This window comes from Mustela nivalis, assembly GCF_964662115.1.
Source record: "Mustela nivalis genome assembly, chromosome: 13".
Lineage (NCBI taxonomy): Eukaryota > Metazoa > Chordata > Mammalia > Carnivora > Mustelidae > Mustela > Mustela nivalis.
The window spans coordinates 11382424-11404407 of record NC_139032.1 but is presented as its reverse complement, the minus strand read 5'-3'; the positions used below and the strand labels follow the sequence as shown (position 1 = coordinate 11404407).

Genomic DNA, 21984 nt, shown 5'->3' with positions numbered 1-21984 from the left:
CCAGACCAGGCTCTGCTCTCCCCTCTCCCCACTCACATGCTCTATCTCTCAAATAAATAAATATATCTTTAAAAAAAAAACATAAAAACTCCAAATTTTCTGGTTTTTAACATTTTCTCAAGTCTCAACATAGTCACAGTGAGTCTTCAGGGTTTTTCATTTGCACAGATCTGTGCCACGTCCATGGTCTTATATGAATCCTTGATCATGTGCCCTGCCTTTGAGATACTGGTTTTGTTCTTTCTAAATCTAGGCATGGACTGTTCCTTGAGAATGTTCTATTTCTTTAATGTCTCCTCAGCATCCTTCTCATTAGGATAACCCAAGATTACAGAGTAAGCATTTCTTTTTTTAAAGCTACTTATTCTTCTTAAGTGGTAGTCTCTTGTAGAAACTATGGACTCACTTTACCTTTCTCTGATTAAAAAAAGAAAAAATCCAATGGATGTGTCTCAACATGCCCATTTGTTCTCTTTTTCTGCTGTTATGAATTCCAAGGTGACTCAGTCACTTCCTCCCATGTTTCTCGTACCTTCTGTTTCACCAACTGGCTTTTCCTTTCTGGTCAGAATTCAGTGGAAGCGCTAGTCATTTTGTCCTCTAATCAGCTGTTCCATTTTTAGCAACAGGAGCCTCCCCGCAGATGTTCAGGGAGTTAAAAGTCATGACATCACTACACGACTATTACAGGGCTGAGTGGTCCTTACCCCCTCACCCCTTCTCTGCATCTTTCATCTCTGCCCACAGGCTTCCACACTTTGTTCTGGAGTCTTCAGCATGGTTCTTTGTTAACATTTAGTGCTTTGACTTGAGTGGGAGGACCAGGGGTAGCAACTAGACATAAGTTTAGGAATGGGCAGTAAGCGGAGTCCAAACCAATCGGCATGTCCTGCAAGTAAATAAGTAAAGGACAAACATGCTGGTTTAGTTTAAGGGAGTCATTGGTTTCAGGAAAGAAACTCTACTCCGACTACTGGGGGTAGAGCAGGTGACTGAGGCTCTGGTCATCATTACATGTCACTCCACTACCCCAGTGGTAAAGGTGTGGGCATGTAGATAAGGGAGCTGCTTGCAGCCTCCTGGGACCACAAGAAGAGCTAATTTTAAATGAGGTTGATACCATGGAAGGGGAAACAAACAAACAAAATGAAAGAAATCAGTTTCTTGATGACACTTGAGCCACAAAACCAAGCCTTCCCTGTGGCCAGCCCCTCTTTAGGATTTGCAGTTCCTTTTAATATCAAAGCCCATAGGAGTTGGATTTCTATCCAAAATGTGTCCTGCTACTCCATAATCTAAAGTTCTATTCCACCAAGTTTCACCAAGAACCAAGAGACTGGGTTAAAATATTAAGTTTACTTTGCTTATTTTTGTTAATTACCAGTATTTCTGCATACTAAACCTGGACAAAGAAAACTCCTTTGTTTTTTTGTAAAGTGGAAAGTGTCAGTGGGAAGAGACAAAATATCCCGATACCCAGGATTAGGAAAGGGACAGGTGTCTGGAACTTGTCTTGCTAGGGGGCTTGGTAGAATTTTGGCTGAGTTGAAAAGGAGGTTTTTTGTTTGTTTGCTTGCTTGCTTGCTTTTTAGGAGGTCTTAAAGATATAGAGGGGGACACCTTGGTGGCACAGTCAGTTAAACAGTGGACTCTCAATCATAGCTCAGGTTGTGATTTCGGGGTCATAGGACTGAGCCCCACGTTGGGCTCTGCACTCAGTAGAGAGCCTACTTAAGACACACTCTCTCCCTCTGCCCCTTCCCCACCCTCAAATAAATAAATAAATTTCTAAGAAATACATTAAAAAAAAATAAGTTATAGAGGAATTCCCAGGAGACAAGTCCCAAGAGGAGGACTGAAGGGCTCTCACTGGTGCGGAGGACAGGGTAGGACATCTATGACGCAACAAATCTGAACACTGTTGTGGCTGGAGTGACAACTGACAACTGACTTGGAGTTCACAGTTTATAGGGCGTCGTGTGGAGGCAACAGAGGACTGAAGGACTAAAAGAGCAAGACTGGCTGAGGGATGGGAGACCATGTGGAGAGAGAAGGTGAGTTGGCGGCAATACAGGGGTGGGCGGTTGGGAGAGGACAGCGTGTGGCCGGTGAGTCAGCTCTGAGTTCTACCCACTTAAGGGCATATTTGTCTTCTCTGCCTTGCCTCACGCTACAGGAAGCACAAGAACTGTTCTCTCAGAATGCTGTTTTCCGCTTCTTGCTTTTGTGGTCTGAGTTTCAGTTTCAGGCACCAACCTGTCCTATGTGGGCAGCAAGGGCAACAGCTGATCACTTAGTATTGATGATGTACGTGAAATTCTGTTCTTCCTCTACCCCCAAGCCAAGTATATAAACAACTCCCAACCCTACAAACATCCAGAAGAATAAACCTGCAAAACATCTCTTTTCAAGATGCCAGTTTTGCTAATAAGCTGTATAGTTCTCTTCCCAAGACCTTCCTCCTTTTCTAAACCACTTCCATTTTTCCACTACAATAGGAAAAAAAACTTGGAAAAAACCTTAAGTGGCCATGGAGATCATTGACTCTGCCTCCCTCCTCTTTGCAACCTGGGAAGGTGAGGCCCAGAAAAATATGGCCTTTGACATACAAAAGTTTTTTTAAATTTGAGGAAGTCCAATTTATTATTATTTTCTTTCACAGGTTGTGCTTTTAGTCCATGAGATCTTTAAACAACAGCCCTCACTACCCACTAGGTAGTGTCTTCCTTTACTTTCTAGAGAACAAATCTGGTGACTAGCAACTAGTCAATGATTGGCTCCCCAACTGGCCAGAGATCTGAGGAACAGCAATAATAGAGGGTGCAGGGATCCCATGGAGAAACATGACCACCAGGTGTATGTTTTCAGCAATGGTTAGGGTAAAGGATGGGTCCAAAGGAAAAAGGCCTCATCCACCCTAAAAGAACTATTGTAGTCAATCTGACCAGCGGATACCCAGTGATGGAAATGGGCAAGGCTTGGGGTGGGGGGATATTAGTTTATGACTACTAGTTAAGTTGTTACATGAATATTTTTCTTGAAATTTAGAGAGGCCACTCTTTGAGACAGGATGGGTTTTGCTTTGGGGTTGTTTGTTGCATACGTGAGTTAGAGTGAAAGACAGGCTGGTCTTCCAAGTCTAAAGCTGCCAACCCCGGAGTGTGGCTTCTATAGGCAGGTGCCACAATCCAGTAGGAATTCCAGCATCACTGTCCTCGGTGGGGCAGCTGCTGGGTGACCCACTTGCACTCCAGTTATATGCTAGCTCTCCTTTTTACAGATTTCTAATCTGCCAACATGAGGCCCCTTAATTTGAGGTGATTTTCCAGCAGTGAAAGGTCTGTTAGGACTACAGCTGTGGCTATGAATCGAAGCAGACACAACCCCTTAGCCTTACATTTGACCTCATTACTCTAAACTCAAAATGATCAAAATAAGTAACCATAAATCAGAGAGGACAGAGAATGGGAAGCAGGTTTAATCAACTAATTATTTAAAAGTTATAACCCTGTAATAACACCTCCAAGTTGTCCTCTACTTCAATTCAACTCCACTTTTTATTTGCTAGTGACAGAAATCCATCTTCAATGAGTTTAAACAAAAGGGGGAATTCATAATAATGATTTGGGGGGTATCGTGTAACCAAAGGCAGATTGGATAACCAAATTATGAATGGATAATGTGTGTTACGGGGCCTTTGTGTAGAGTGGGAAGCTAAATTCAGTCTGTCTTTAACTCTCTGTCCCTGTTTGAGCTTCAGTCTGTGTTGACTTCATTCCGCCTGCCAACAAGTAACTATTCCTCTATAGCCTGAAACACAACCCCAGTTCCAGGCTGAGCTCCTAACACTGATACAGTGTCTGTATCAGTCAGCGTTCAGTTGCAGATGACAGAAACCCCTCCTGCAAGTTTAAGCAGAAAGGAGATACCCAGGGGCACCTGGGCGACTCAGTCACTTAAGTGTGTGATTCTTGATTTCAGCTCAGGTCATGATCTCAGGGTTGTGAGATTGAGATTCTCTCTCTCTCCCCCTCCCTCTGCCCCTCACTTTTTCCCCCTGCATGTGCAAGCACCTGCATGTGTGCTCGCTCGCTCTCGCACACTCTCTCGAAGACGACAGTGGAGGAGGGGGCGGGGAAGAACGAAAGCAAGGAAATAAGCAAGAAAGCAAGAGAAGAAAAGAGAAGAAAAGAAAAGAAAAGAAAAGAAAAGAAAAGAAAAGAAAAGAAAAGAAAAGAAGTGAAGCAAAGGAGACATCAGATGCTCATGCTTTCCCATGGTATCCTGAACCCCTTCATCGCTTCTGGAATTAGGTGCTTTCATAGTCACTGGAAAAGCTGGAGACGTAGGCACCAGGCTAAGCTTCCAGGAACAACTTCCAGAACAGTACTGCAGAGATTCCTGCCACAATCAGAAGGCTGCCCACTGCCTCCCTGCTTTCTGTGCAAGTGAAACTGATGTCCCATGTTCTGCCTTTTTTTGTTTTTTAAAGATTATTTATTGATTTGAGAGAGAGAGAGCTGGGGGAGGAACAGAGGGAGAGGGGCAAGCAGACTCTGCACTGAGCTTCGAGCTACATGCAGGGCTCGATCCCATGACCCTAAGATCATGACCCAAGCCAAAAATCAAGAATCAGATGCTTAACCAACTGAGCCACCCAGGAGCCCTCCGTGTTCTTCTTCTTGATACCACCCACAAAGCTAAGAAGCAGCCACTGGGATCTTAGCTACAACTGTCAAGAAAAGCAAACATCTGTATATCAAGCCCACCCATGAATGGCTTCACAATATGAACTTCCACTTGCCAAATCTCTCACGGGCTTCTGCTTGGTGTCATATAGTCACATGAAAAACCCAGCTATGAAAGAGTCAGGTGAGAATGTGGAGAAATCGGAACCCTTGTGGACTGTTGGGGAGAATATAACGTGGTGTGGCCATTCTGGAAAACAATGTGGAGATTCCTCAAAAAACTAAAAATAAAACTACCGTATGATTCAGTAATTCCACTGCTGGGATTTTACCTCTTTAACCCAAGGAACTGCAAACAGGATCTCAAAGGGATACTTGTAACCCATGATCATTGCAACATTATTTACAGTAGCTAAACGGTGGAAGCAACCCAAATGTCCAATGATGGGTGATTGGATAAAAAAAAAGAATGTGGTATAGACATAGTGAGATATTACTCAGCCTTTCAAAGAAGTAAGTCCTGTCATGTGCTATATTATGCATAAACTGTGAGGATGTAAGGCTAAGTGAAATAAGCCAGACACAGAATGACAAAGACAGCATTATTCCACTTACACAAATACTCAGAAGAGCCAAAATCAGAGAGTCAAAAGGTAGCATTGGTGTAAGTCAGAGGCTAGGGAAAGGGAAAAAATGGGGAATTGTTTTTTAATGAGTATAGTTTTAGTCTTGCAAGTTGAAAACTTTCCAGAGATCTGTTGCAGAACAATGTGCATAGAGTTAACACTTAAAAAAGTGGTTATATTGAGGGCACATATTACATGGAACACTGGGTGTGGTACATAAACAATGAATGTTGGAACACTGAAAAAATTAAATTAAATTAAATTAAAAACTGGTTAAGGGGCACCTGGTGGCTCGGTGGGTTAAGCCTCTGCCTTTAGCTCAGGTCATGATCTCAGGGTCCTGGAATCGAGCTCCACATCAGGCTCTCTGCTTAGCAGGGAGCCTGCTTCCTCCTCCTCTCTCTCTCTCTCTGCCTGCCTCTCTGCCTACTTGTGATCTTTGTCTGTCAAATAAATAAATAAAATCTTTTACAAAAAACTGATTAAGAAGGTAAATGTTATGGGGCACGTGGGTGGCTCAGTTGGTTGAGCGTCTTGATTTCCGCTTGGGTCGTGATCTCCTGGTGGTGGGATCAAGCCTGGTGTCAGGCTCCACACTGAATGCAGAGGTAAATTGTATGTTGTGTGTTTTTTGTCACACAAAAAATGTGTAATGATGACAAGTAGATTGGAATAGAGTGAGAGAGCGTGTCTACAGTACCTGGAACAGATCCTGACTCCCCCCTCACTCGGCCTAACCCCACTGTTTCAATTTTAAAATTCTCTGGAAGAACTCCACTTGAGCTAGATCTGGTCCTACCTACATCTGTCCCCCGTGATTGGTGGCTAATGGGAATAGGAGTGAGACAGAACCACCTTAGTACTGAGACATTCCTCCGAAACCATGACACTGGATAGGACTTAGTGACAGTCCTCATGACAGCCTTCGAAGCCCCCGTGTTGGTCCCCTGTTTAATCACTGACCTCGTCTCCTAGTCCTCTCCCACCTGCTCACTGCGCTCCACCTTAAATGCCAAACCCATGCTCACTCTAGCCTTCGTACCTGTCCTTCGCTCTGTCTGGAGCACCCTCCCCTGAGGTGTTCACAGAATTCCCTTCCTTGCCTCATTCACATCTTAGTCTTTGTTGGAATATCAGCAAGGCCCACCCTGAGCTCCTGGTGAAATTCACAACCTCCCTTCCTCCCCTGACACTCACCATCTTCCTTCTCCTGCTTCACAGTCTTCTTTCTTCCATGCACACGTTCCTTTCTAACATGTAATTTACTTACTTAGGCTTATCATCATTCCCCCTCTCCACTAGGGCAGGGAGTTTTTACGTGTTTTGTTCTTTGGTGGATTCCAGGAACCTAGAGCTGTGCTTGGTTCTAGGCACCCAATAAATTGGATGCATGGTTGGATGGATGGATGGATGGATGGACGCATGAACAGATGGATGGGCTAGTTACCAAATGAAAGGGGAAGTAATATTGCTAGACAAAGGGAAAGGTTCTGGTAGGGGGCGGGGGAAGAGTTTTCTGCTACATCCAACATTTTTTGAGTACCTACCACACACTACCAAGGCACTGTGAAGGATGTGTGAGACATGGCTCAGGCACTCAGGGACATCCTAAATATGTCTCATAGAAAGGAAGAAAGGGAGAAATCATGAAAATATTTAATGACTAAATGAGACGTGGTAGTTTTAAGAGGAATCATGGTTCAAAGGAGGGAGTGTAATCACAGAAGGCTGCATGGGGAGGAACCCAGGCCTGGGATGGGCCCTGAAAACATGCATGATTCAGGTAGATGGTGGGAAGAAAGGAAGATACTCCAGGCAGGGACAGCTGCATGAATAAAGACAGACAGCCCAGGAACAAAGCAGAGAAAAACACTTCCCGTTTTACAAAACAAGGAGAATGAGTTGCAAAGAAGTAGCTGGTACCGGAAAGCACCCCCACTAGTCTGTGTGCTCGTGTTTGGTTTGCGGCCACACTGAAGCCTGCAAGGCCACATGGGTGGGGGCTCACCCGGGCCCTGGGACTGGAAATAAGGAGGACTCCCTACACACTCCAGCTAAGGCAAAGGAAGCTCCCCCGACCCTTGGCAGGTTCCACATGCAGCCCGGCATGAGAAGAGTGAAATCCAGGTCCCCATTTTTTAAAAAAATCACAAAAAGGAGGAAATTGCAGAATTTTAGTCACCCTGTAGAGTCTAAAGTAGAGGCTCGTTAATCTGGGTGTGTAAATGGGTTGCAGGTGTCCTTGCTAATTAGTGGGTGCTTGTGCATATGTGCAGTTTCCCGAAGTCCCTGTAACTTTATTGTCTGGAGCACTTTTCTTCTTCTGAACCTCTTCCATCCTACTCTAGCCTGGAACAGCCTGCATTATCATGGCTGAAAAGGCCAACTCAGACCACCAGAGTGTCTTCTTACTAAATGAAAATACCATTGTTTTTCTAAATCTACTATGGAGAAGAAGCTCACCTCCCTGGAAGGCAGAAGAGGTTTCAGTCATTTTTTTAAAGATTTTGTTTATTCATTGAGAGAGAGAGAGAGCCTGCTCAAGCTGTGGATGGAGGGGTGGAGAGGGGCAGAAGGAGAGGGAGAGAAAAATCCCAAGCAGACTCCCCGCTGATCACCACCCGAGCCAAAACCAAGAGCCAGTTGCTGACCCAACTGCACCACCCAGATGCCCAGAATTTTGTGCTTCTCATCAAAATAGCTTGCACAACCACTCCGAAGATGTCTCTGTCTTAGTCCCTGGAACCTGGGAATATGTATTTTACATGGTGAAAGGGATTTTGCAGATGGGATTAAAGTGAGGCCCTTGAGATGAGGCCCTGCATTATCGAGGTGAACTAGAACGGTTGGGTTCTTAAAATCTGAGAAGCTTTCCCATCTGTGCTCAGAGGGAAACATGACCCCACAGGGGTCACAAAAGTGGAACCCGTTCATTGTTGGCTTTGAAGATGGAAGAAAGAGTCACGAGCCAAGAAGGTGGCCTCTAGAAGGTGGTAAAGGTAGAAAACAAAATAAAACAAAAACACATATTTTCCCCTGGAGACTCCAGAGAGGAACCCAGCCTTGTCAACACCATGTTAGCCCAGTGACACCTGTGTTGGACTTGTGACCGCCCGACGGTAAGATAGTAAGTTGGTGCTTTTAAGCCACTAAGTTTGATGGCAATTTGTTACAGCAGCAATAGACAAAAGTGACACAAGAGTGAATTTGCAGAGTTTTGCAGAGAGATTTATAAAAGCTCATGACGACGGTACCCACGTGGGTGAGGCGTGGCTATTTACCGGGCTGTTCTCTGGCCTCTCTGGTGGCAAGCTTCCTCACCCACGGCCTCGTAACACTGGTATGTGGAGTGAACTCTTGGGTTTTTCTTGCATTTGGTCGGCACCCTCCTCAGTCCTGCGAAACCAAATACAGAGAAACAAGACAGAAATGAATTGAAAGCACACTCTTCCAAGGCTCCTGAGGGGCTGGATTTTGAAAGCAGTATTATCTCAATTCTCTCAACATTTAATAAAGTCTTGCTTGAATACGCCACCCTTGTCGCTGCTGAGCTTTGCGGTCTCAGGGGAGGCCTGTGGTTGGCATTTGAGAAGAAATAACTAAAAACAGAGCCGGTCACCTGTACTCTACACAAAATATGGCAACAGGGGAAAAGGAAAGGAAATTCTTGAACAAAAGATCACGAGAGAGGCAAGAGTTAGGACCAGACTTTGGTCTTTGGAAGAGAGTCGCTGTCCTCCAAGTTGCCCATGGAGCACCTCTTTGGCCTCCGTCATATAGAAACAATGTTCACACCTTAACACTGAAGGCTTTGGGGGCTTTGAACTGGACTCTGAAAAAGCACATACTCCTCTTCCCAGAACTGTTTCTCTTTCTTAAGTTCAGCATTGCAAGTGATGGCTGCTTTATTCTGCCTCCTTAAAGCTACAGTGGATAATTTTCTCGTGAGATGACATGGAAGGTTATTGGAAGCAAACAATACGTTGCACTTGTGAGAGGTGTGACCCTAGTTGTGAGGGTCAGCCTGTCTGATCAGACCAACCACTGTATAGCCAATTGCTTCCATATTTCCTGGAAAATCCCGAGGAGTGGTTTACAGTAGAATATACCTTCCTGAACCAATGCATGTACAGTGGACACCCACTACATGGTCAAGGCCATGGAGCTCTACACAGTCTCCTGACACCGTGGCAACAGTTGGTTGGTCTGAGAGTGAGCAGTTCACCCAGATTGGTAGGTCAGAGTCTCTTTTCTAAGAATGTTATTTTGTTCAGTGGGCTCCACACCCAGCATGGACCCCAAGGATCCGATGGGTCTCTTAAACTCGCAACAGATTGAGACCTGACCTGAGATCGACAGTGCCACCGACTTAACCGACTGAGCCACCCAGGTGCCCCATTTTTCTAAGAATTTTAGAACTGGAGAAAGAGCAAAAGGGGGAGTGGATGGCAGAGGACAACAGAGAGAGAGAAATGTTTCTGGAAAGTCACAATTGCAACAGTTAAAACTCAAAATCTGTTGGAAAACGAACTTTTTTCCATCAGATGATGCTCCTGACTGTTTCCAACCGTGGTTCCCATCTGCTCCTCCTTAGCTGCATTCCTGACCTGGCGTACTCTTCTGCCCTTTTAATAAAATCTCCTTTTACTTATGTTGGTTTGAGTGGGGTCTGTTCACATACAAGCAGTGAATCCTGATACATAAGCCCCAGTGCTGTGGAGCGAGTATGCGATGTGACAACATGGCTTTTGGGGGGACATGGCCTCGGCAGCCCACTCTCTCACCTGCCACTGTCAGTGCCTCGTTTCTGTCAGCAATTATGCAAGAAGTAACCAGAAAAGAAGGCTGCTTTTGAATGCCTCTTTTAAAATGTAAGAGGGAGGGTCAGAGATCCCCTTGCTGGTCTCCAAAATAGCTGTCTCTTAGAAGTAGACCAAGGAAACGATTGCTTAGTCACAAAACCAGCTACAGGCAGAGTAGGTGAAAGCAGAAACTGATGAGCGGACTGAATGCCAGAAAGGGCTGCCAACGGACCAGAATCCATGCGACAATGAAGTAGTGCATGGTGCCTTTGAAAATTAAAATATACGTGTTCTCCCTGCCCCCCAAACACACGGAATCTCTCTCTCTTTCTCTCTCTCTCCCTCTGTCTCTGTCTCTGTCTCTCTCTCTCACACACACACACACACACACACACACACACAAACACACTCCTCATTCACTCTTAATGTTGTTTGTCCCACTCCGTCAATTCATGGGGGAGAAGACAGACTCTCTTGAGATCACAGAATGATCACGTGGCAGAGAAATGGCTCTCAGACCCAATATGATACTAGATCTCACCTGAGCTAAGACAGGGCATAAAGCCACCATGTGCCTTGCTAACTGTTGGTTTCTGGCCCTGTCCCAGAGAGAACATAGAACACTCCCTGGGCATGGGCAGCAGCTCTCCTGTCTATCCTTGGCCAGCTCTCTTAAGCAACAAAAATGAATCCAAGGTGTTTAACCATCCTATCCATTCTCCTGCACAATTTCAAGACTCTGTTGTATTTCTAAAAAGAAAAAATTAAAGGAATGTAATTGTAGAAACATGTGTCAGGAATATTTATTCTCTAGAGAAACTGAAGAGGATAGATCCCAAGTCTAAAATTACGTGTTCTTTACTACACACACAGGAAAAGATTTATGAGCCAAGGGAATATAACAGCAGATTTGACATTTATGCGAAAATATTCAAAATTGAAATGGTATAGGTCAAACCATGTGAAAACACCGATACGTTCCCTCCATGAGGCTTACAAGTGTGGGATCTGGAGTCCAGTGGAACTCACTTGAGCTGTCCTACTTACTAGCTGTGCACAATCCCTTAGGCTCTCTGGGTCCCAGTTTCAACATGTGTAGGGCGGCAGTGGGGGAGCTGGTGTGGGGGTGGGGGAAATATCAGCCTCACCAGCTGGCTGCACCAGGGGCTCTAACAGGTGCCCTAGCAGGTGTAAGATACAACTACCAGCCCCAGGAAAGGGCAAGGAGAAGCTTCAGGCATTGTAGGAACCGAAGGGTCCTTCTTTTCTTCTCTTTCCTCAGAGATTTTTTAGTTGTTCTTTCCTATATTTAAGCCTAAAGAACTGCCCCAAGCCAAGAGGAATAGAAAGTCCTTACTCAGGGATCTTTGAAAGGGAAGATTAAGAAATCTATGCACGAGAGAGTTTCTTCAACCCAAACTTATCTGCAGTGTAGAACGTTTTCTCTCTCTTTTCTGGCATTCACAAAAATAAGAATAAGGACAATTTCACATTTGTCTCCCGAGACAAAACAAAACAAAAGCCCTGTTCAGCTGTTCCTTGTTCAATCTAGATTTGCAGACTTGCCAGGGCTCACAAAACCCGTGTTTAAATTCTTCCTCTCACCTCCACCTCTGTCTTACCTAGCCTAACTCCACCTCTGCGAACGCCTGCCCCTCAAGATGATCATTCAGAACATGGCATGTGGACGCTTCCAGAGGCTAAGTCAGCCCAGCCGGGCTTCCTGTAGACACATTCATCTAAGTGACCAGTGATTTCAGTCAGGAGGGAGGAGTCTCCTGTGCGTGTCTCCAGCCTTGTGTAATCTTCACAAGGATCTTCCACAGCGGTTAGCATTTTACTCACTTTACAGATGAAGGACCTGTCCCAAAGTAAGTTGGAATAGCTTTCCCAAAGCCCCATGTCTGACTTCAGAACACCTCGAAGCCTGAGTAGTCCTTACAAAGAATAATTCACATTATGTCGTTTCTCTGCTAAAGACTTTCCAGGGTTTCACATCACACCTTGAGTAAAGTCCCAACTCCTCCTCACAATCTGCAGGACTTACCATGGTCTGGCCCCTGACTTCTCCAAACCAGTCTGGCATTGGCAATCAGGAATACTGACACAAATGGGCTAGTAGGAGCAGATCTGGATAATATATGAAGTGTAATGTTTGGAATGATTTTCTCCGCAGGGCAGAAATCACCTGTTTCTACTTTCTCACTATGGGCCAGAATCATTTGCATTGTTATCAGTTTTCCACAACATAATTTCTATCCGTACAAAGGGATAAAATATCCATCAATACAAAGGCTACCAAACATGCCATTCTATGTAATTAGCTAATCTCCAAAGGGTCTACAAGACCGTGCCCAGCACTCTACTGAAAGGACATTCAGTAATCTCTTGCATATGTCCAAGACTTGGACAACTTTTCCTGACAATAACTTTGCTGTACCTTGGCTTTTCATGTATTTGGGAGAAGATTAGTGGCAGGTCCTGTTTTCCTTGGAAGTGGTTCAGGCTAGAGGAAGGAGATTGTACATTCTGCTGATTTGGGCAGAGATGACATTTTCCAAGTTCACAGCTCTGGATAATGCATGGTACATGATAGGCATGCGATAACCATTTGTGGAACATATGAATAAAGGAGTACAGGGTTTAGGGGGCTTTGTATCCCAGCTGTGTGTCATTTACCGGCTGGGTGACCTTGGCCAACTTAATTATCAGAGTCTCAGTTTCCACCCTTTTGAGATGGAAAAAGTAACACCAACTTGGCAGGGTTTTTGTAAAGATTCAAAAGTGTTTATGGGGGCGCCTGGGTGGCTCAGTGGGATGGGCCTCTGCCTTCTGCTCGGGTCATGATCCCAGGGTCCTGGGATCGAGCCCCACATCGGGCTCTCTGCTCTGCAGGGAGCCTGCTTCCTCCTCTCTCTCTCTCTGCCTGCCTTTCTGCCTGCTTGTGATCTCTGTCTGTCAAATAAATAAATAAAATCTTAAAAAAAAAAAAAGTGTTTATGAAGTACCACACAGAGTGTCTAGTATATGGTAGCCCTTCAGGATACAACAGTTATTGTTTTAAAAGTGAGTGATCACTTCCTCTACCCATAAAGAAACCACATATCACTTGCAAAAATCTAGTGGACAAATTTTCAGCCATGAGTTCTTCCTTGTTATTATCCTAATATTCAAAATCACACCCAAAGACAGAAAACCAAATCAGCAAATTCTTACCATCAAAAGAATCAACTATTTAAGAAAAAAAAACCAAAACTTTGCAGTGGAAAATATACAAAAGCAGACATCGTCAGTCCCGACAAACATCAACCCATGAGTAATTCTCTCCCACCCACTCTTCCCTTCCACGTTATTTTAAAAAGCAAATCCTAGACTAAAATTATGGAGGAGGAAAACTTTTCTTCACTTAGTTTTAATGGCTGGGGGACTTGTAAATGAAGTTGACAAATGACAGCTGAACAGGAGAGAAAGCATATCAACCTATTTTATTTTTATGTGCACAGAGACATCACAGGAGAATACCCAAAGGAGTGGCGAGCTTTGGAGACTTAATGTACCATCTTAATAGAGGGGGAGGGGAAGGGCGACAGAGAGACACTTCTGGGAGAACAAGTGACTCCTTAGAAGTTGTTGGGGGGGGGGGCATTTATGGAAACATGATGACTTTTTGGAAAGATAAATGGGTCTTTGAGGAATAGATGGGAGATAGTTCATGTCAATGTCCATCCAGGTACAGAGTCAATTTCTCCTCTCCTAGAAGAGATGGTTAGATTTGCTCCCAGGGAGGGGACCTATGACAAGTGAGTTCTTTGGGAAGGCATTGCTTTTAGACAGGTGGGATTTCAAGAACTCAGATGCCTCTAACTGGAAATAATTCTCATGCCAAAGTGGCATATGTTGGGATGGCGTGTCCTCATCCCCGTATCATCCATCCACAGATGAAATCAGCATTTTTGAAAGCAGCTCTGTATGTAAAAGAGACACTCGGAGGGCAAAATTGTCCAAAGGAGAACTGGAGGTGGGGGCACCTTCAGGAGATCCACTCCAATATCAGAAAATGCAATTCACGGTAAGCAATGGGTTTCGGAACAGGCTACCCCAAAACATGCATCTTGGCATCTTGGATGTTGTAAGCTGCAAGAGGCTGAGAAAACAGTGGGAATGTGTAGGTCTCTCTGACCTTCCCCCTCCACTCTTCCCGAAGCAGGTCAGAAGACCTTGTGTGAGAGGTGCCCTCCCCACACCCAGAGGAAAGGAGCACCCTTATCTCTGAGACAGAGACAGAGGGGCACAGAGAGGAATCTGAATGAACAGGTCTATCTAACCTTCCCCTAGTTTACTAGAGCTACCTCACACTCCCTAACCTATCACATCTCTCCAGGACTGTGCCCTGGCTGAAAGACCCTTCCCCCCAGTTGTTAACTAATTAACTGCTCTTTTGCCTTTCTGTAACCGCTTGGCTTTTAGGGTGTGACACTTGTCTCCTGTTTGAACAAGATACCTTCTCCTAATAGCCGAGGCCTGGTCACGTAGGTCACGTAGGTCACGTAGACAGGGGGCTGCATAGTCAGGTAGGCAGGATGTCTTTCTGCTGAGTAATAAGGTCAAACTTCCCCTCTTTGTTTCCCCTTCCCGCCTTTCTCTTCGCGCGAGGGGGTCTTCCAGGGCCAATCCACTGACACCAAGTATGCCTTTTTCAAAAGTTCAAACTGTCCACCAATCAGTTGTGCCCCACCCAAAACTTGTTTGTACCTGTCAATAAAACCCGGCACCACCCCAGCCGGTTGTGCTCAGCTAGCAGGAGCTGCTGACCACCCGCAGGCGCCTGCGTAACAATAAAGAACCTCTTGCTGATTGCATCCAGTGGCAGTGTTGGATTCTTGGGTAAGGGGATCCGCGGGTCTTTCATGGCCTTTAAACCCAGCTTAGAAATACTCAGTTTTAACCATTTCTTTTAGGTCTTCATTTCCTTATGAGGCCCCCTGTGTCATGTAAAACTTAAGTTAAGTGCATTTGTCTGCTTTTCTTCTGCTAATCTGTCTTTGTCAGTTTAATTTTCAGACCCAGCCAGGAACCTTAATAGGGTTGAGGAAAACTTTTTCCTCCCCTACATAAGCCTGGGAGTCTAGCGAGACATGATTTATATCAAGCTCCAGCAATCAATTAAGTGTTTTTTTCTGGTCATTTAACTGGAAGATAGATCTAAGTCTGACAGGCCACTTTTATGTTCTTCCTAATTCTTCCTGGAGACTGGCCTCTTCCAGAAAGTATCATCTGAGTGGGGGCAGGGGCCTCCTCCAAAGGAGGTGCATTTGGGAGGTATTCCAGCCTAGGCTCCAGAGTAAAAGAAATGCAAATTCAATTGAAGAGAAGCTAATGATTCCTCTAGTGTTGCTCCGATGGAAAGGAAGTAGACTCAGAGACTGGTGTCTCCCAGCAGTACCTTTTTTGGGGAGAGATGAGAGAAGTGAAATCCTGGGGGGAGTGATGTAGAAACAACCCTTTAGAAAACTGGGGGAGCCTCAAAGTCAGGAGGTGCTGAGCCCACAAGCTCAATATAATCTTGAAAAATTAGAACCAAGACGGTGTAAGAGGCAAATATAAATTAAAAATAAGAGGCTTAATTCTTCCGGCTGAAAATCACGGAAGAGGCTGACCCCTCCTCCCCACTGTTGACTTTCAGATTTTCTTTCTTTATCCTTTCAAACATATGTAAATCTTTTTAAAGGTTAAATAAGGCTCTTGCCAGTCTAGCAATTCAGGAGAATCTCCTCAAGGACTGGACAGCCAACTCTCTGGAATGTAATCATTAAGAAAAAATAAGGCCCCTTCCCCCATTTCAAAGGAAATTAGAAAATACCATGGGACCTGGGAAAAGATGGATTTAACTTGTCTCCTAACTGCAAATTGCAAAACCTGTCTGACGTAGTCATTACATAATATATAAAACAACAAGATTTCCCCGCCTTGGCAATCCTTCAGTGGGTTGCCAGTGACACACATCACATTCTGGCTTAATGCCTGTTTGATATTAAAATAGTTGCCTTCCTGTACCCCTGGGGATAAAAATATATTATATGTTTATAAAAAATAAAAATTAAAAAAAAATAAAATAAAATAGTTGTCTTTCTCTTCCACCTTTGTGTAGAGGTCTGGGTTGGGAGGGTTTTGTTTCTAATTATAGTATCCCAACAGTTACTTAAAACTCAAAGAGCAAGGTGACCTTGGGGTTCAAGTGCTTTTTCAAAGGCCAGGGAAATGGGAACAATTAGCTCAGACTTCTACTGGAAAGTAAAAACAAGAGCTGCGAGGGATGAAATAGCATGGTTGTCAAATTAACATATTTTGGTCTTCAATACCTGTAGGTTCAGCACCTAGTTTTATCACTTACTAGCTAGGCAAGTTACATTCTCTGAATCTCTGCTTTCCCCTGTAATAGCAGCATAAATAGCATCTACCATAGAGAGATCTCATGAGGGTAAGGTCATTTAATCAGAGCACTCAGTCCGCGCCTTCCCTATGGGTGCATTCACTCATTCTTAACTATTCCTTTTTGTTTTGGGTTTTTTTTTTTTTAAAGATTTATTTATTTATTTGACAGAGAGAGACACCATGAGAAAGGAAACACAAGCAAGGGGAGTGGGAGAGGGAGAGGTAGGCTCCCCAACTGAGCACAGAGCCCAATGCAGGACTCAATTCCAGGACCCTGGGATCATAACCTGAGCCGAAGGCAGATGCTTTAGGACCGAGCCGCCCAGGTGCCCTTAGCTATTCCTAATGTATAATCTTAGCTTTTTGTAATAAGTTGTAAATGTTATAAAAATCCAAATTACATTTAAGTGAAGCACTGAACTACCTTTATTCATTTATTTATGTATTTATTTATTTGTTTGAGAGAGAACGAGAGTGTGTGTGTGCATATGCGCATGAGTTGCAGGAAGGGGCAGAGGGAGAGGGATGAAGAGAATCCCAGCAGTCTCCACGCTCAGTGCAGAGCCCAACAGCTGGATCTCATGACCCTGAGATCATGACCCAAGATGAAATCAAGAGTCAGATGCTTCACTGACTGAGCCACCTAGAGGCTCCACACCAAACTACCTTTAGAAAAAATAGCTGTTGAACTGTAACCCAGTGATTTTTGGAGCTTTTTTTTTTTTTTAACCTGATTGAATCCCCACATGGCAGCAGTAGGAAAATATCCATTGTCGTGAAATTTGCACACATGCACACACACACACGTCAATCACACACAACCAGTGTGCAAGTGACAATGGGCTCAGGGTTATTATATCCCTCTATATCCCCCTGTCAGGGGGGAGAAAAGTCTCTTCCTTCAACCAGTCCAGTTTCTAACTATGGCCTATCTTACGAAAGAAGATTAACATAAAGAAATTTATTATCACATATATGTCTCATACACATAGGAGAAATTCAGGGATGAGTCAACTCAAAGAGGTGGCTAAAACTTGAGCTTAAAGGGGTTCAGTGGGTTAAGCCTCTGCCTTGGGCTCAGGTCATGATCTCAGGGTCCTGGGATCGAGCCCCGCATCCGCTCTGCTTGGTGGGGAGCCTGCTTCCCCCTCTCTCTCTCTCTGCCTGCGTCTCTGCCTACTTGTGATCTCTCTCACTCTGTCAAATAAATAAACAGAATAAAACAAAAACAAAAACAAACCTTGAACTTAAATACCATCTTCGACTGAAACAAAGGAAGAGGGATGTTGGGGAAGGCAGTTAGGGGGAATGATCAGGTGAAGTACAGTAAACAAGCTAAGTTTTGTTATGCAGATTTAAGATTTGTTATACAGATTTTAAGTGCCTTCTACATTAATAAGAGTCTCTTAGGATTTAGAGTCCTCTTTCTCTTCCTGGCACAGAGAAGGAGACACCCTGACAAATGGATTTTCCTTTATAAATGTAAACATCCCTTACAAAAGGGTAACTATTCTGTTTTCAGAGCCTCTCCAGTGTCTGCAATCCTTATGCCAAAGAGGTATATTTAAGGTGGCATATTCTGGTCTCCTAAACCTACTTTTCCATATCATCTGACAGATGGCAGTCACACGCTGATGGAGGACTCTGGTGTGGTGAGTAACATTCCCCCGGGACCATCTCCATTAGTTAGGATGAACTTCTAGCTGTGGGGGGTTTCCAGCGTAGGGAGACTCATAAATACAACTGATATTCCTCATAATTTCTGAAATAATAGGTTGGGTTTGTTTGTTTGTTTTCATGAAAAAACAGACTTATTTCTCAGAGCTCTCTCTTAAGTACTCCAAAGTCAGTATTGGAAAAATGTTGACTATGGAGCCATAGAAACCTCACTAGGAAGTCAGAGCACCTGGTGAAATGCTCAGCACATTTGTCAGAGCTCCCAAGAGTTGATGAAAGAAACTTCATGGTCTGGTGGGTTTCTTCATCGTCAAGAAACCCCCTTACAAAGCTGTCTTTGTAAGGAGGCCATAGCTCTGGGACTGAGCCTGTCAGGCCAACTTCCAGGCTCAAAAGTAAGTGAGTCCCAAGCCTGACCCCAGCTGGAAAAGTAGAATGTGCTAGAGGAAAAATCTGGGAGAAAGAAAAAAGGCAACTCAGTAAATTGCCTGCCACATAAAACACAGATAGTTTTAGAGATAAGGAGGAAGTGTAGTTTCTCAGATCTAGAAATAGTGTTTTCAAGTATGTTCATCATAAGGAATCTGTTCCAAAGTTGGAGGTCTGATCCTCCACTCCCAAGAATTCTGCAGAGAATGTATGTGCACAGATGCCACACACATCTGCTCTGAACTAAATTAACATGTTCAGTGGCAGAATGAAATTTTAAGGCCTCAAAAATAGCACTGGTGGATAAGCCAGCTATTCAAAGGGGAATTTTTAAATGCCTGGGGTTGGAATTCTAAACTGCAGGCTAAAAGAGGATCCAGTGCTTACTACATGTCTCTGTCTGTGGTGAGCAATGAATCTTAATGGAATTCAGTCTGAGGATCAGGAGCTACAAGTAATTCTGTATGTCCCTTTAGCCAGACTCAAAAATAATCATCATTTTAGTCACATATGATGCAACTGATATAAAAGCACTTCATTGAGAGATACATTTGTAGAGCCTCGTGTTAAAAAATAACTAAAGAGGGTGCCTGGGTGGCTCAGTGGGTTAAGCCTCTGCCTTCCGCTCAGGTCATGATCTCAGGGTCCTGGGATCCAGCCCCCCATTGGGCTCTCTGCTCAGCGGGGAGCCTGCTTCCCCGCACCCCCTGCCTCTCCGCCTACTTATGATCTCTGTCAGATAAATAAATAAAATCTTTTGGAAAAAAAATAACTAAAGAAGACAATTTAGGTGATACAAACAAAATTCATTTAACCCTTTATGAAGTGGACAGTCCTTTCAGAGAACTGCAAAATGGGGCAGAAGGCAACAAGATTCCAAAAATAAACAATAAAGAACAAGGAAGAGAGAAACAGAAAACATCTGATTGGCTACAGCCACATGGTCAACCTTATTTGAAGGAAGAAGACCCAAAATTGGTTTGGTGTTTGGGGATTGGCTGATTGAAAACACTATATTTCTGCTCAAACAGAGCATTTATAGGGACACAAAAATTACCCACATTTTGGTTTGCTGACACGGCACCCTCTGAAGGAGTGGCTCCATCTGGGGTCTAATGTTGATTTTAACTCTACGTAAGTGACCTTCCTATGACCGGATTTGAAGATATTTTATAATTGGTGGCAAATTTTAAAAACTATAACCTAGAGTTATTTATACTTGTGACATGTTTTTTGTGTTTTCTTCGCAACAGAATACAAATATTTAAATCCTAATGAGCACGAAGTGGCCTTTTCTATATTCTGGGCAGGTGCCTAACCACCACGTCCATTACAAAATGTCCAAGTGCTAATTCTTCTTGCTGATTTTCAGGTGTTTTTTCTGATGGGTATGATGACATGAACCCAAAGAGCACAAAACTCACTCTGTTAGAGGGGCCAGGGCTTTGTAGACTTTCTCAAAAGGCCACAGAGGTCAGGAGTAGTAACAAACCAACAACAGTGAGAATGTTGGTGCTGGCATTTAGGTTGCTATTCAAGGGGATTATTATTATTATTAAAATCCAGCTCTCACCCTGCTTTCCTTTAATCATATTGATGCTTTTTCTTTTACTTGGTGAAAAGAGTTTCCACTGGATTTTTCCATAAATCATCCCGTAGGCTTTTAGCCTTTCATGAAATCTTTTGAACATGGGAATGGTGAGTTTTGCTCTGCAGGCTCCTCGGTAGAGACTAATAAAATTTCAAAGATGTGTACCATTCATTCTATTTATTTGGAGCCACAGGACCCTTTCCTTTATAAGTATTTTGGCCTTTAGTATTTTGCTCAGAGTACAAGGCATCACTGTTTAATAAGCATTTGAAACTATTACTTTATATTATTGGCTTTTAAATGCCAGAAAGACAGCAGACACACTTACAAGGAATTACTAAAGCAATAATTCGGTGTCAGTTTATACCAGTATCCATAAATGTCTAGTGTCATGTTTTTGCAGATTATAATTTCATTTGAGTCCTCCTTGATTATGACTATTGGGTTTGAGGAAATTCCAGGCAAAGGGGAAAATACAAGCAAGGAGTTAGCAGCAAAGTCCATTGGAGGAAGAGAAAGCTGTCCAGTTTGGCTAGAGCAGACAGGAGATATAGGACGGTTGCAACAAGAGATAAGGCTGGAAGGAAATTCTCAGAGGATAATTCGAGAGTTGAAAATCAGACTGAGATATCTGTACCTGATTCTGAGGGCAATAAGCACATGCTGAATATTTTAAAGCATGGAACTTGCATGATTCTAGCCAGACTTCAGAAAGATTAATAGACCAGTGGCTGCAGAAGAGAAGGGAATTAGCAGAGGGGAGAGTATTGGAGCCAGGACTGGATTCAGGGGCCCTGTTAAAGCCATTAGAACAGGGGCGCCTGGGTGGCTCAGTGGGTTAAGCTTCTGCCTTTGGCTCAGGTCACATGGCTCTCTGCTCAGCAGGTAGCCTGCTTCCTGGACCACGCCCCCCCCCACCAACCCTGCGGCCGCCTCCATGCCCGCCTGCCGCCTGCCTCTCTGCCTTATTGTGTCAAATAAATAAATAGAATCTTAAAAAAAAAAAAAAGCCATTATAACATTTCTACTTGGATGCCCTCAGCTCTCTTAAACCTAAGATCACCAAGAGAGAACTCACCAGTTTTCCACCAAGTATGCTTCCCCCTTCGTCTTCTCCAACTGAATAAATGGTGCCACCACCCACCAGTCAGAAACTGGAAGTCGCATTTGACTTCTCCCCTGTTGCTACCCCCACACGCGATCTGTCAAGAAGTCCTGACATTCCTACACCCAAAGGACTCTCTTATCCAACTACTCCTCTCCATGTTCCCTACCACAACCCGCGTCTACACCATGACTCTTCACCGTGACAACGGCAACAACATCCTGAAGGGGGTCCCTCTGCTCACATGCTGCCAATGGTGCCCAGAGAGAACTGCTCCAAGTGTAAGTCAGTATCACTCTGCTGCTTACAACCCTCCAGTGGTCATCTGTGCATTCAGAATAAAACCCCAACTTTTTTCTTAGCCTAAAGTGGCCTGTCCTTTCTGTCCTCTGCATCACCCTCAGATTTAATCTCTCTCCTCCTCTTACTCATGATGCGTTAGGCTTCCTTGTCACCCGCTCTTTCAAGGCTCCTTCTCACCTCAGATTCTTTTTGGTTTCTCAGTACCGGTAATATAACTCTGAAAACAAAGGCTAGCGGAGAGCAGGAGGTCTCATTCCTACACCGTGACTCCCCCCATCCCCCACAAGGATGATATCTCGCTCATTAAATCTATAAATAGCTTTTCAACAGC

At 44.1% G+C, this 21984-nt stretch overlaps 1 protein-coding gene across 4 annotated transcripts in view; it reads right to left on the bottom strand.

The window, feature by feature from the left end:
- Window positions 1-21984, bottom strand: part of CFAP95 (cilia and flagella associated protein 95) — a 233222-nt gene that overhangs the window by 58918 nt on the left and 152320 nt on the right. For 2 of the 4 annotated variants that reach the window (XR_014302247.1, XR_014302248.1), the window contains exon 6: window positions 8596-8710. Coding sequence is in view for 1 of the 4 variants with exons in the window: in XM_082696707.1 (XP_082552833.1) it covers window positions 8705-8710 (6 nt within the window). In the remaining 3 variants the exon portion in view is untranslated. Of the gene's footprint in view, window positions 1-874; window positions 890-8516; window positions 8711-21984 lie in introns of those variants that run through there. The other 2 variants (XR_014302249.1, XM_082696707.1) reach the window with 2 other exon arrangements.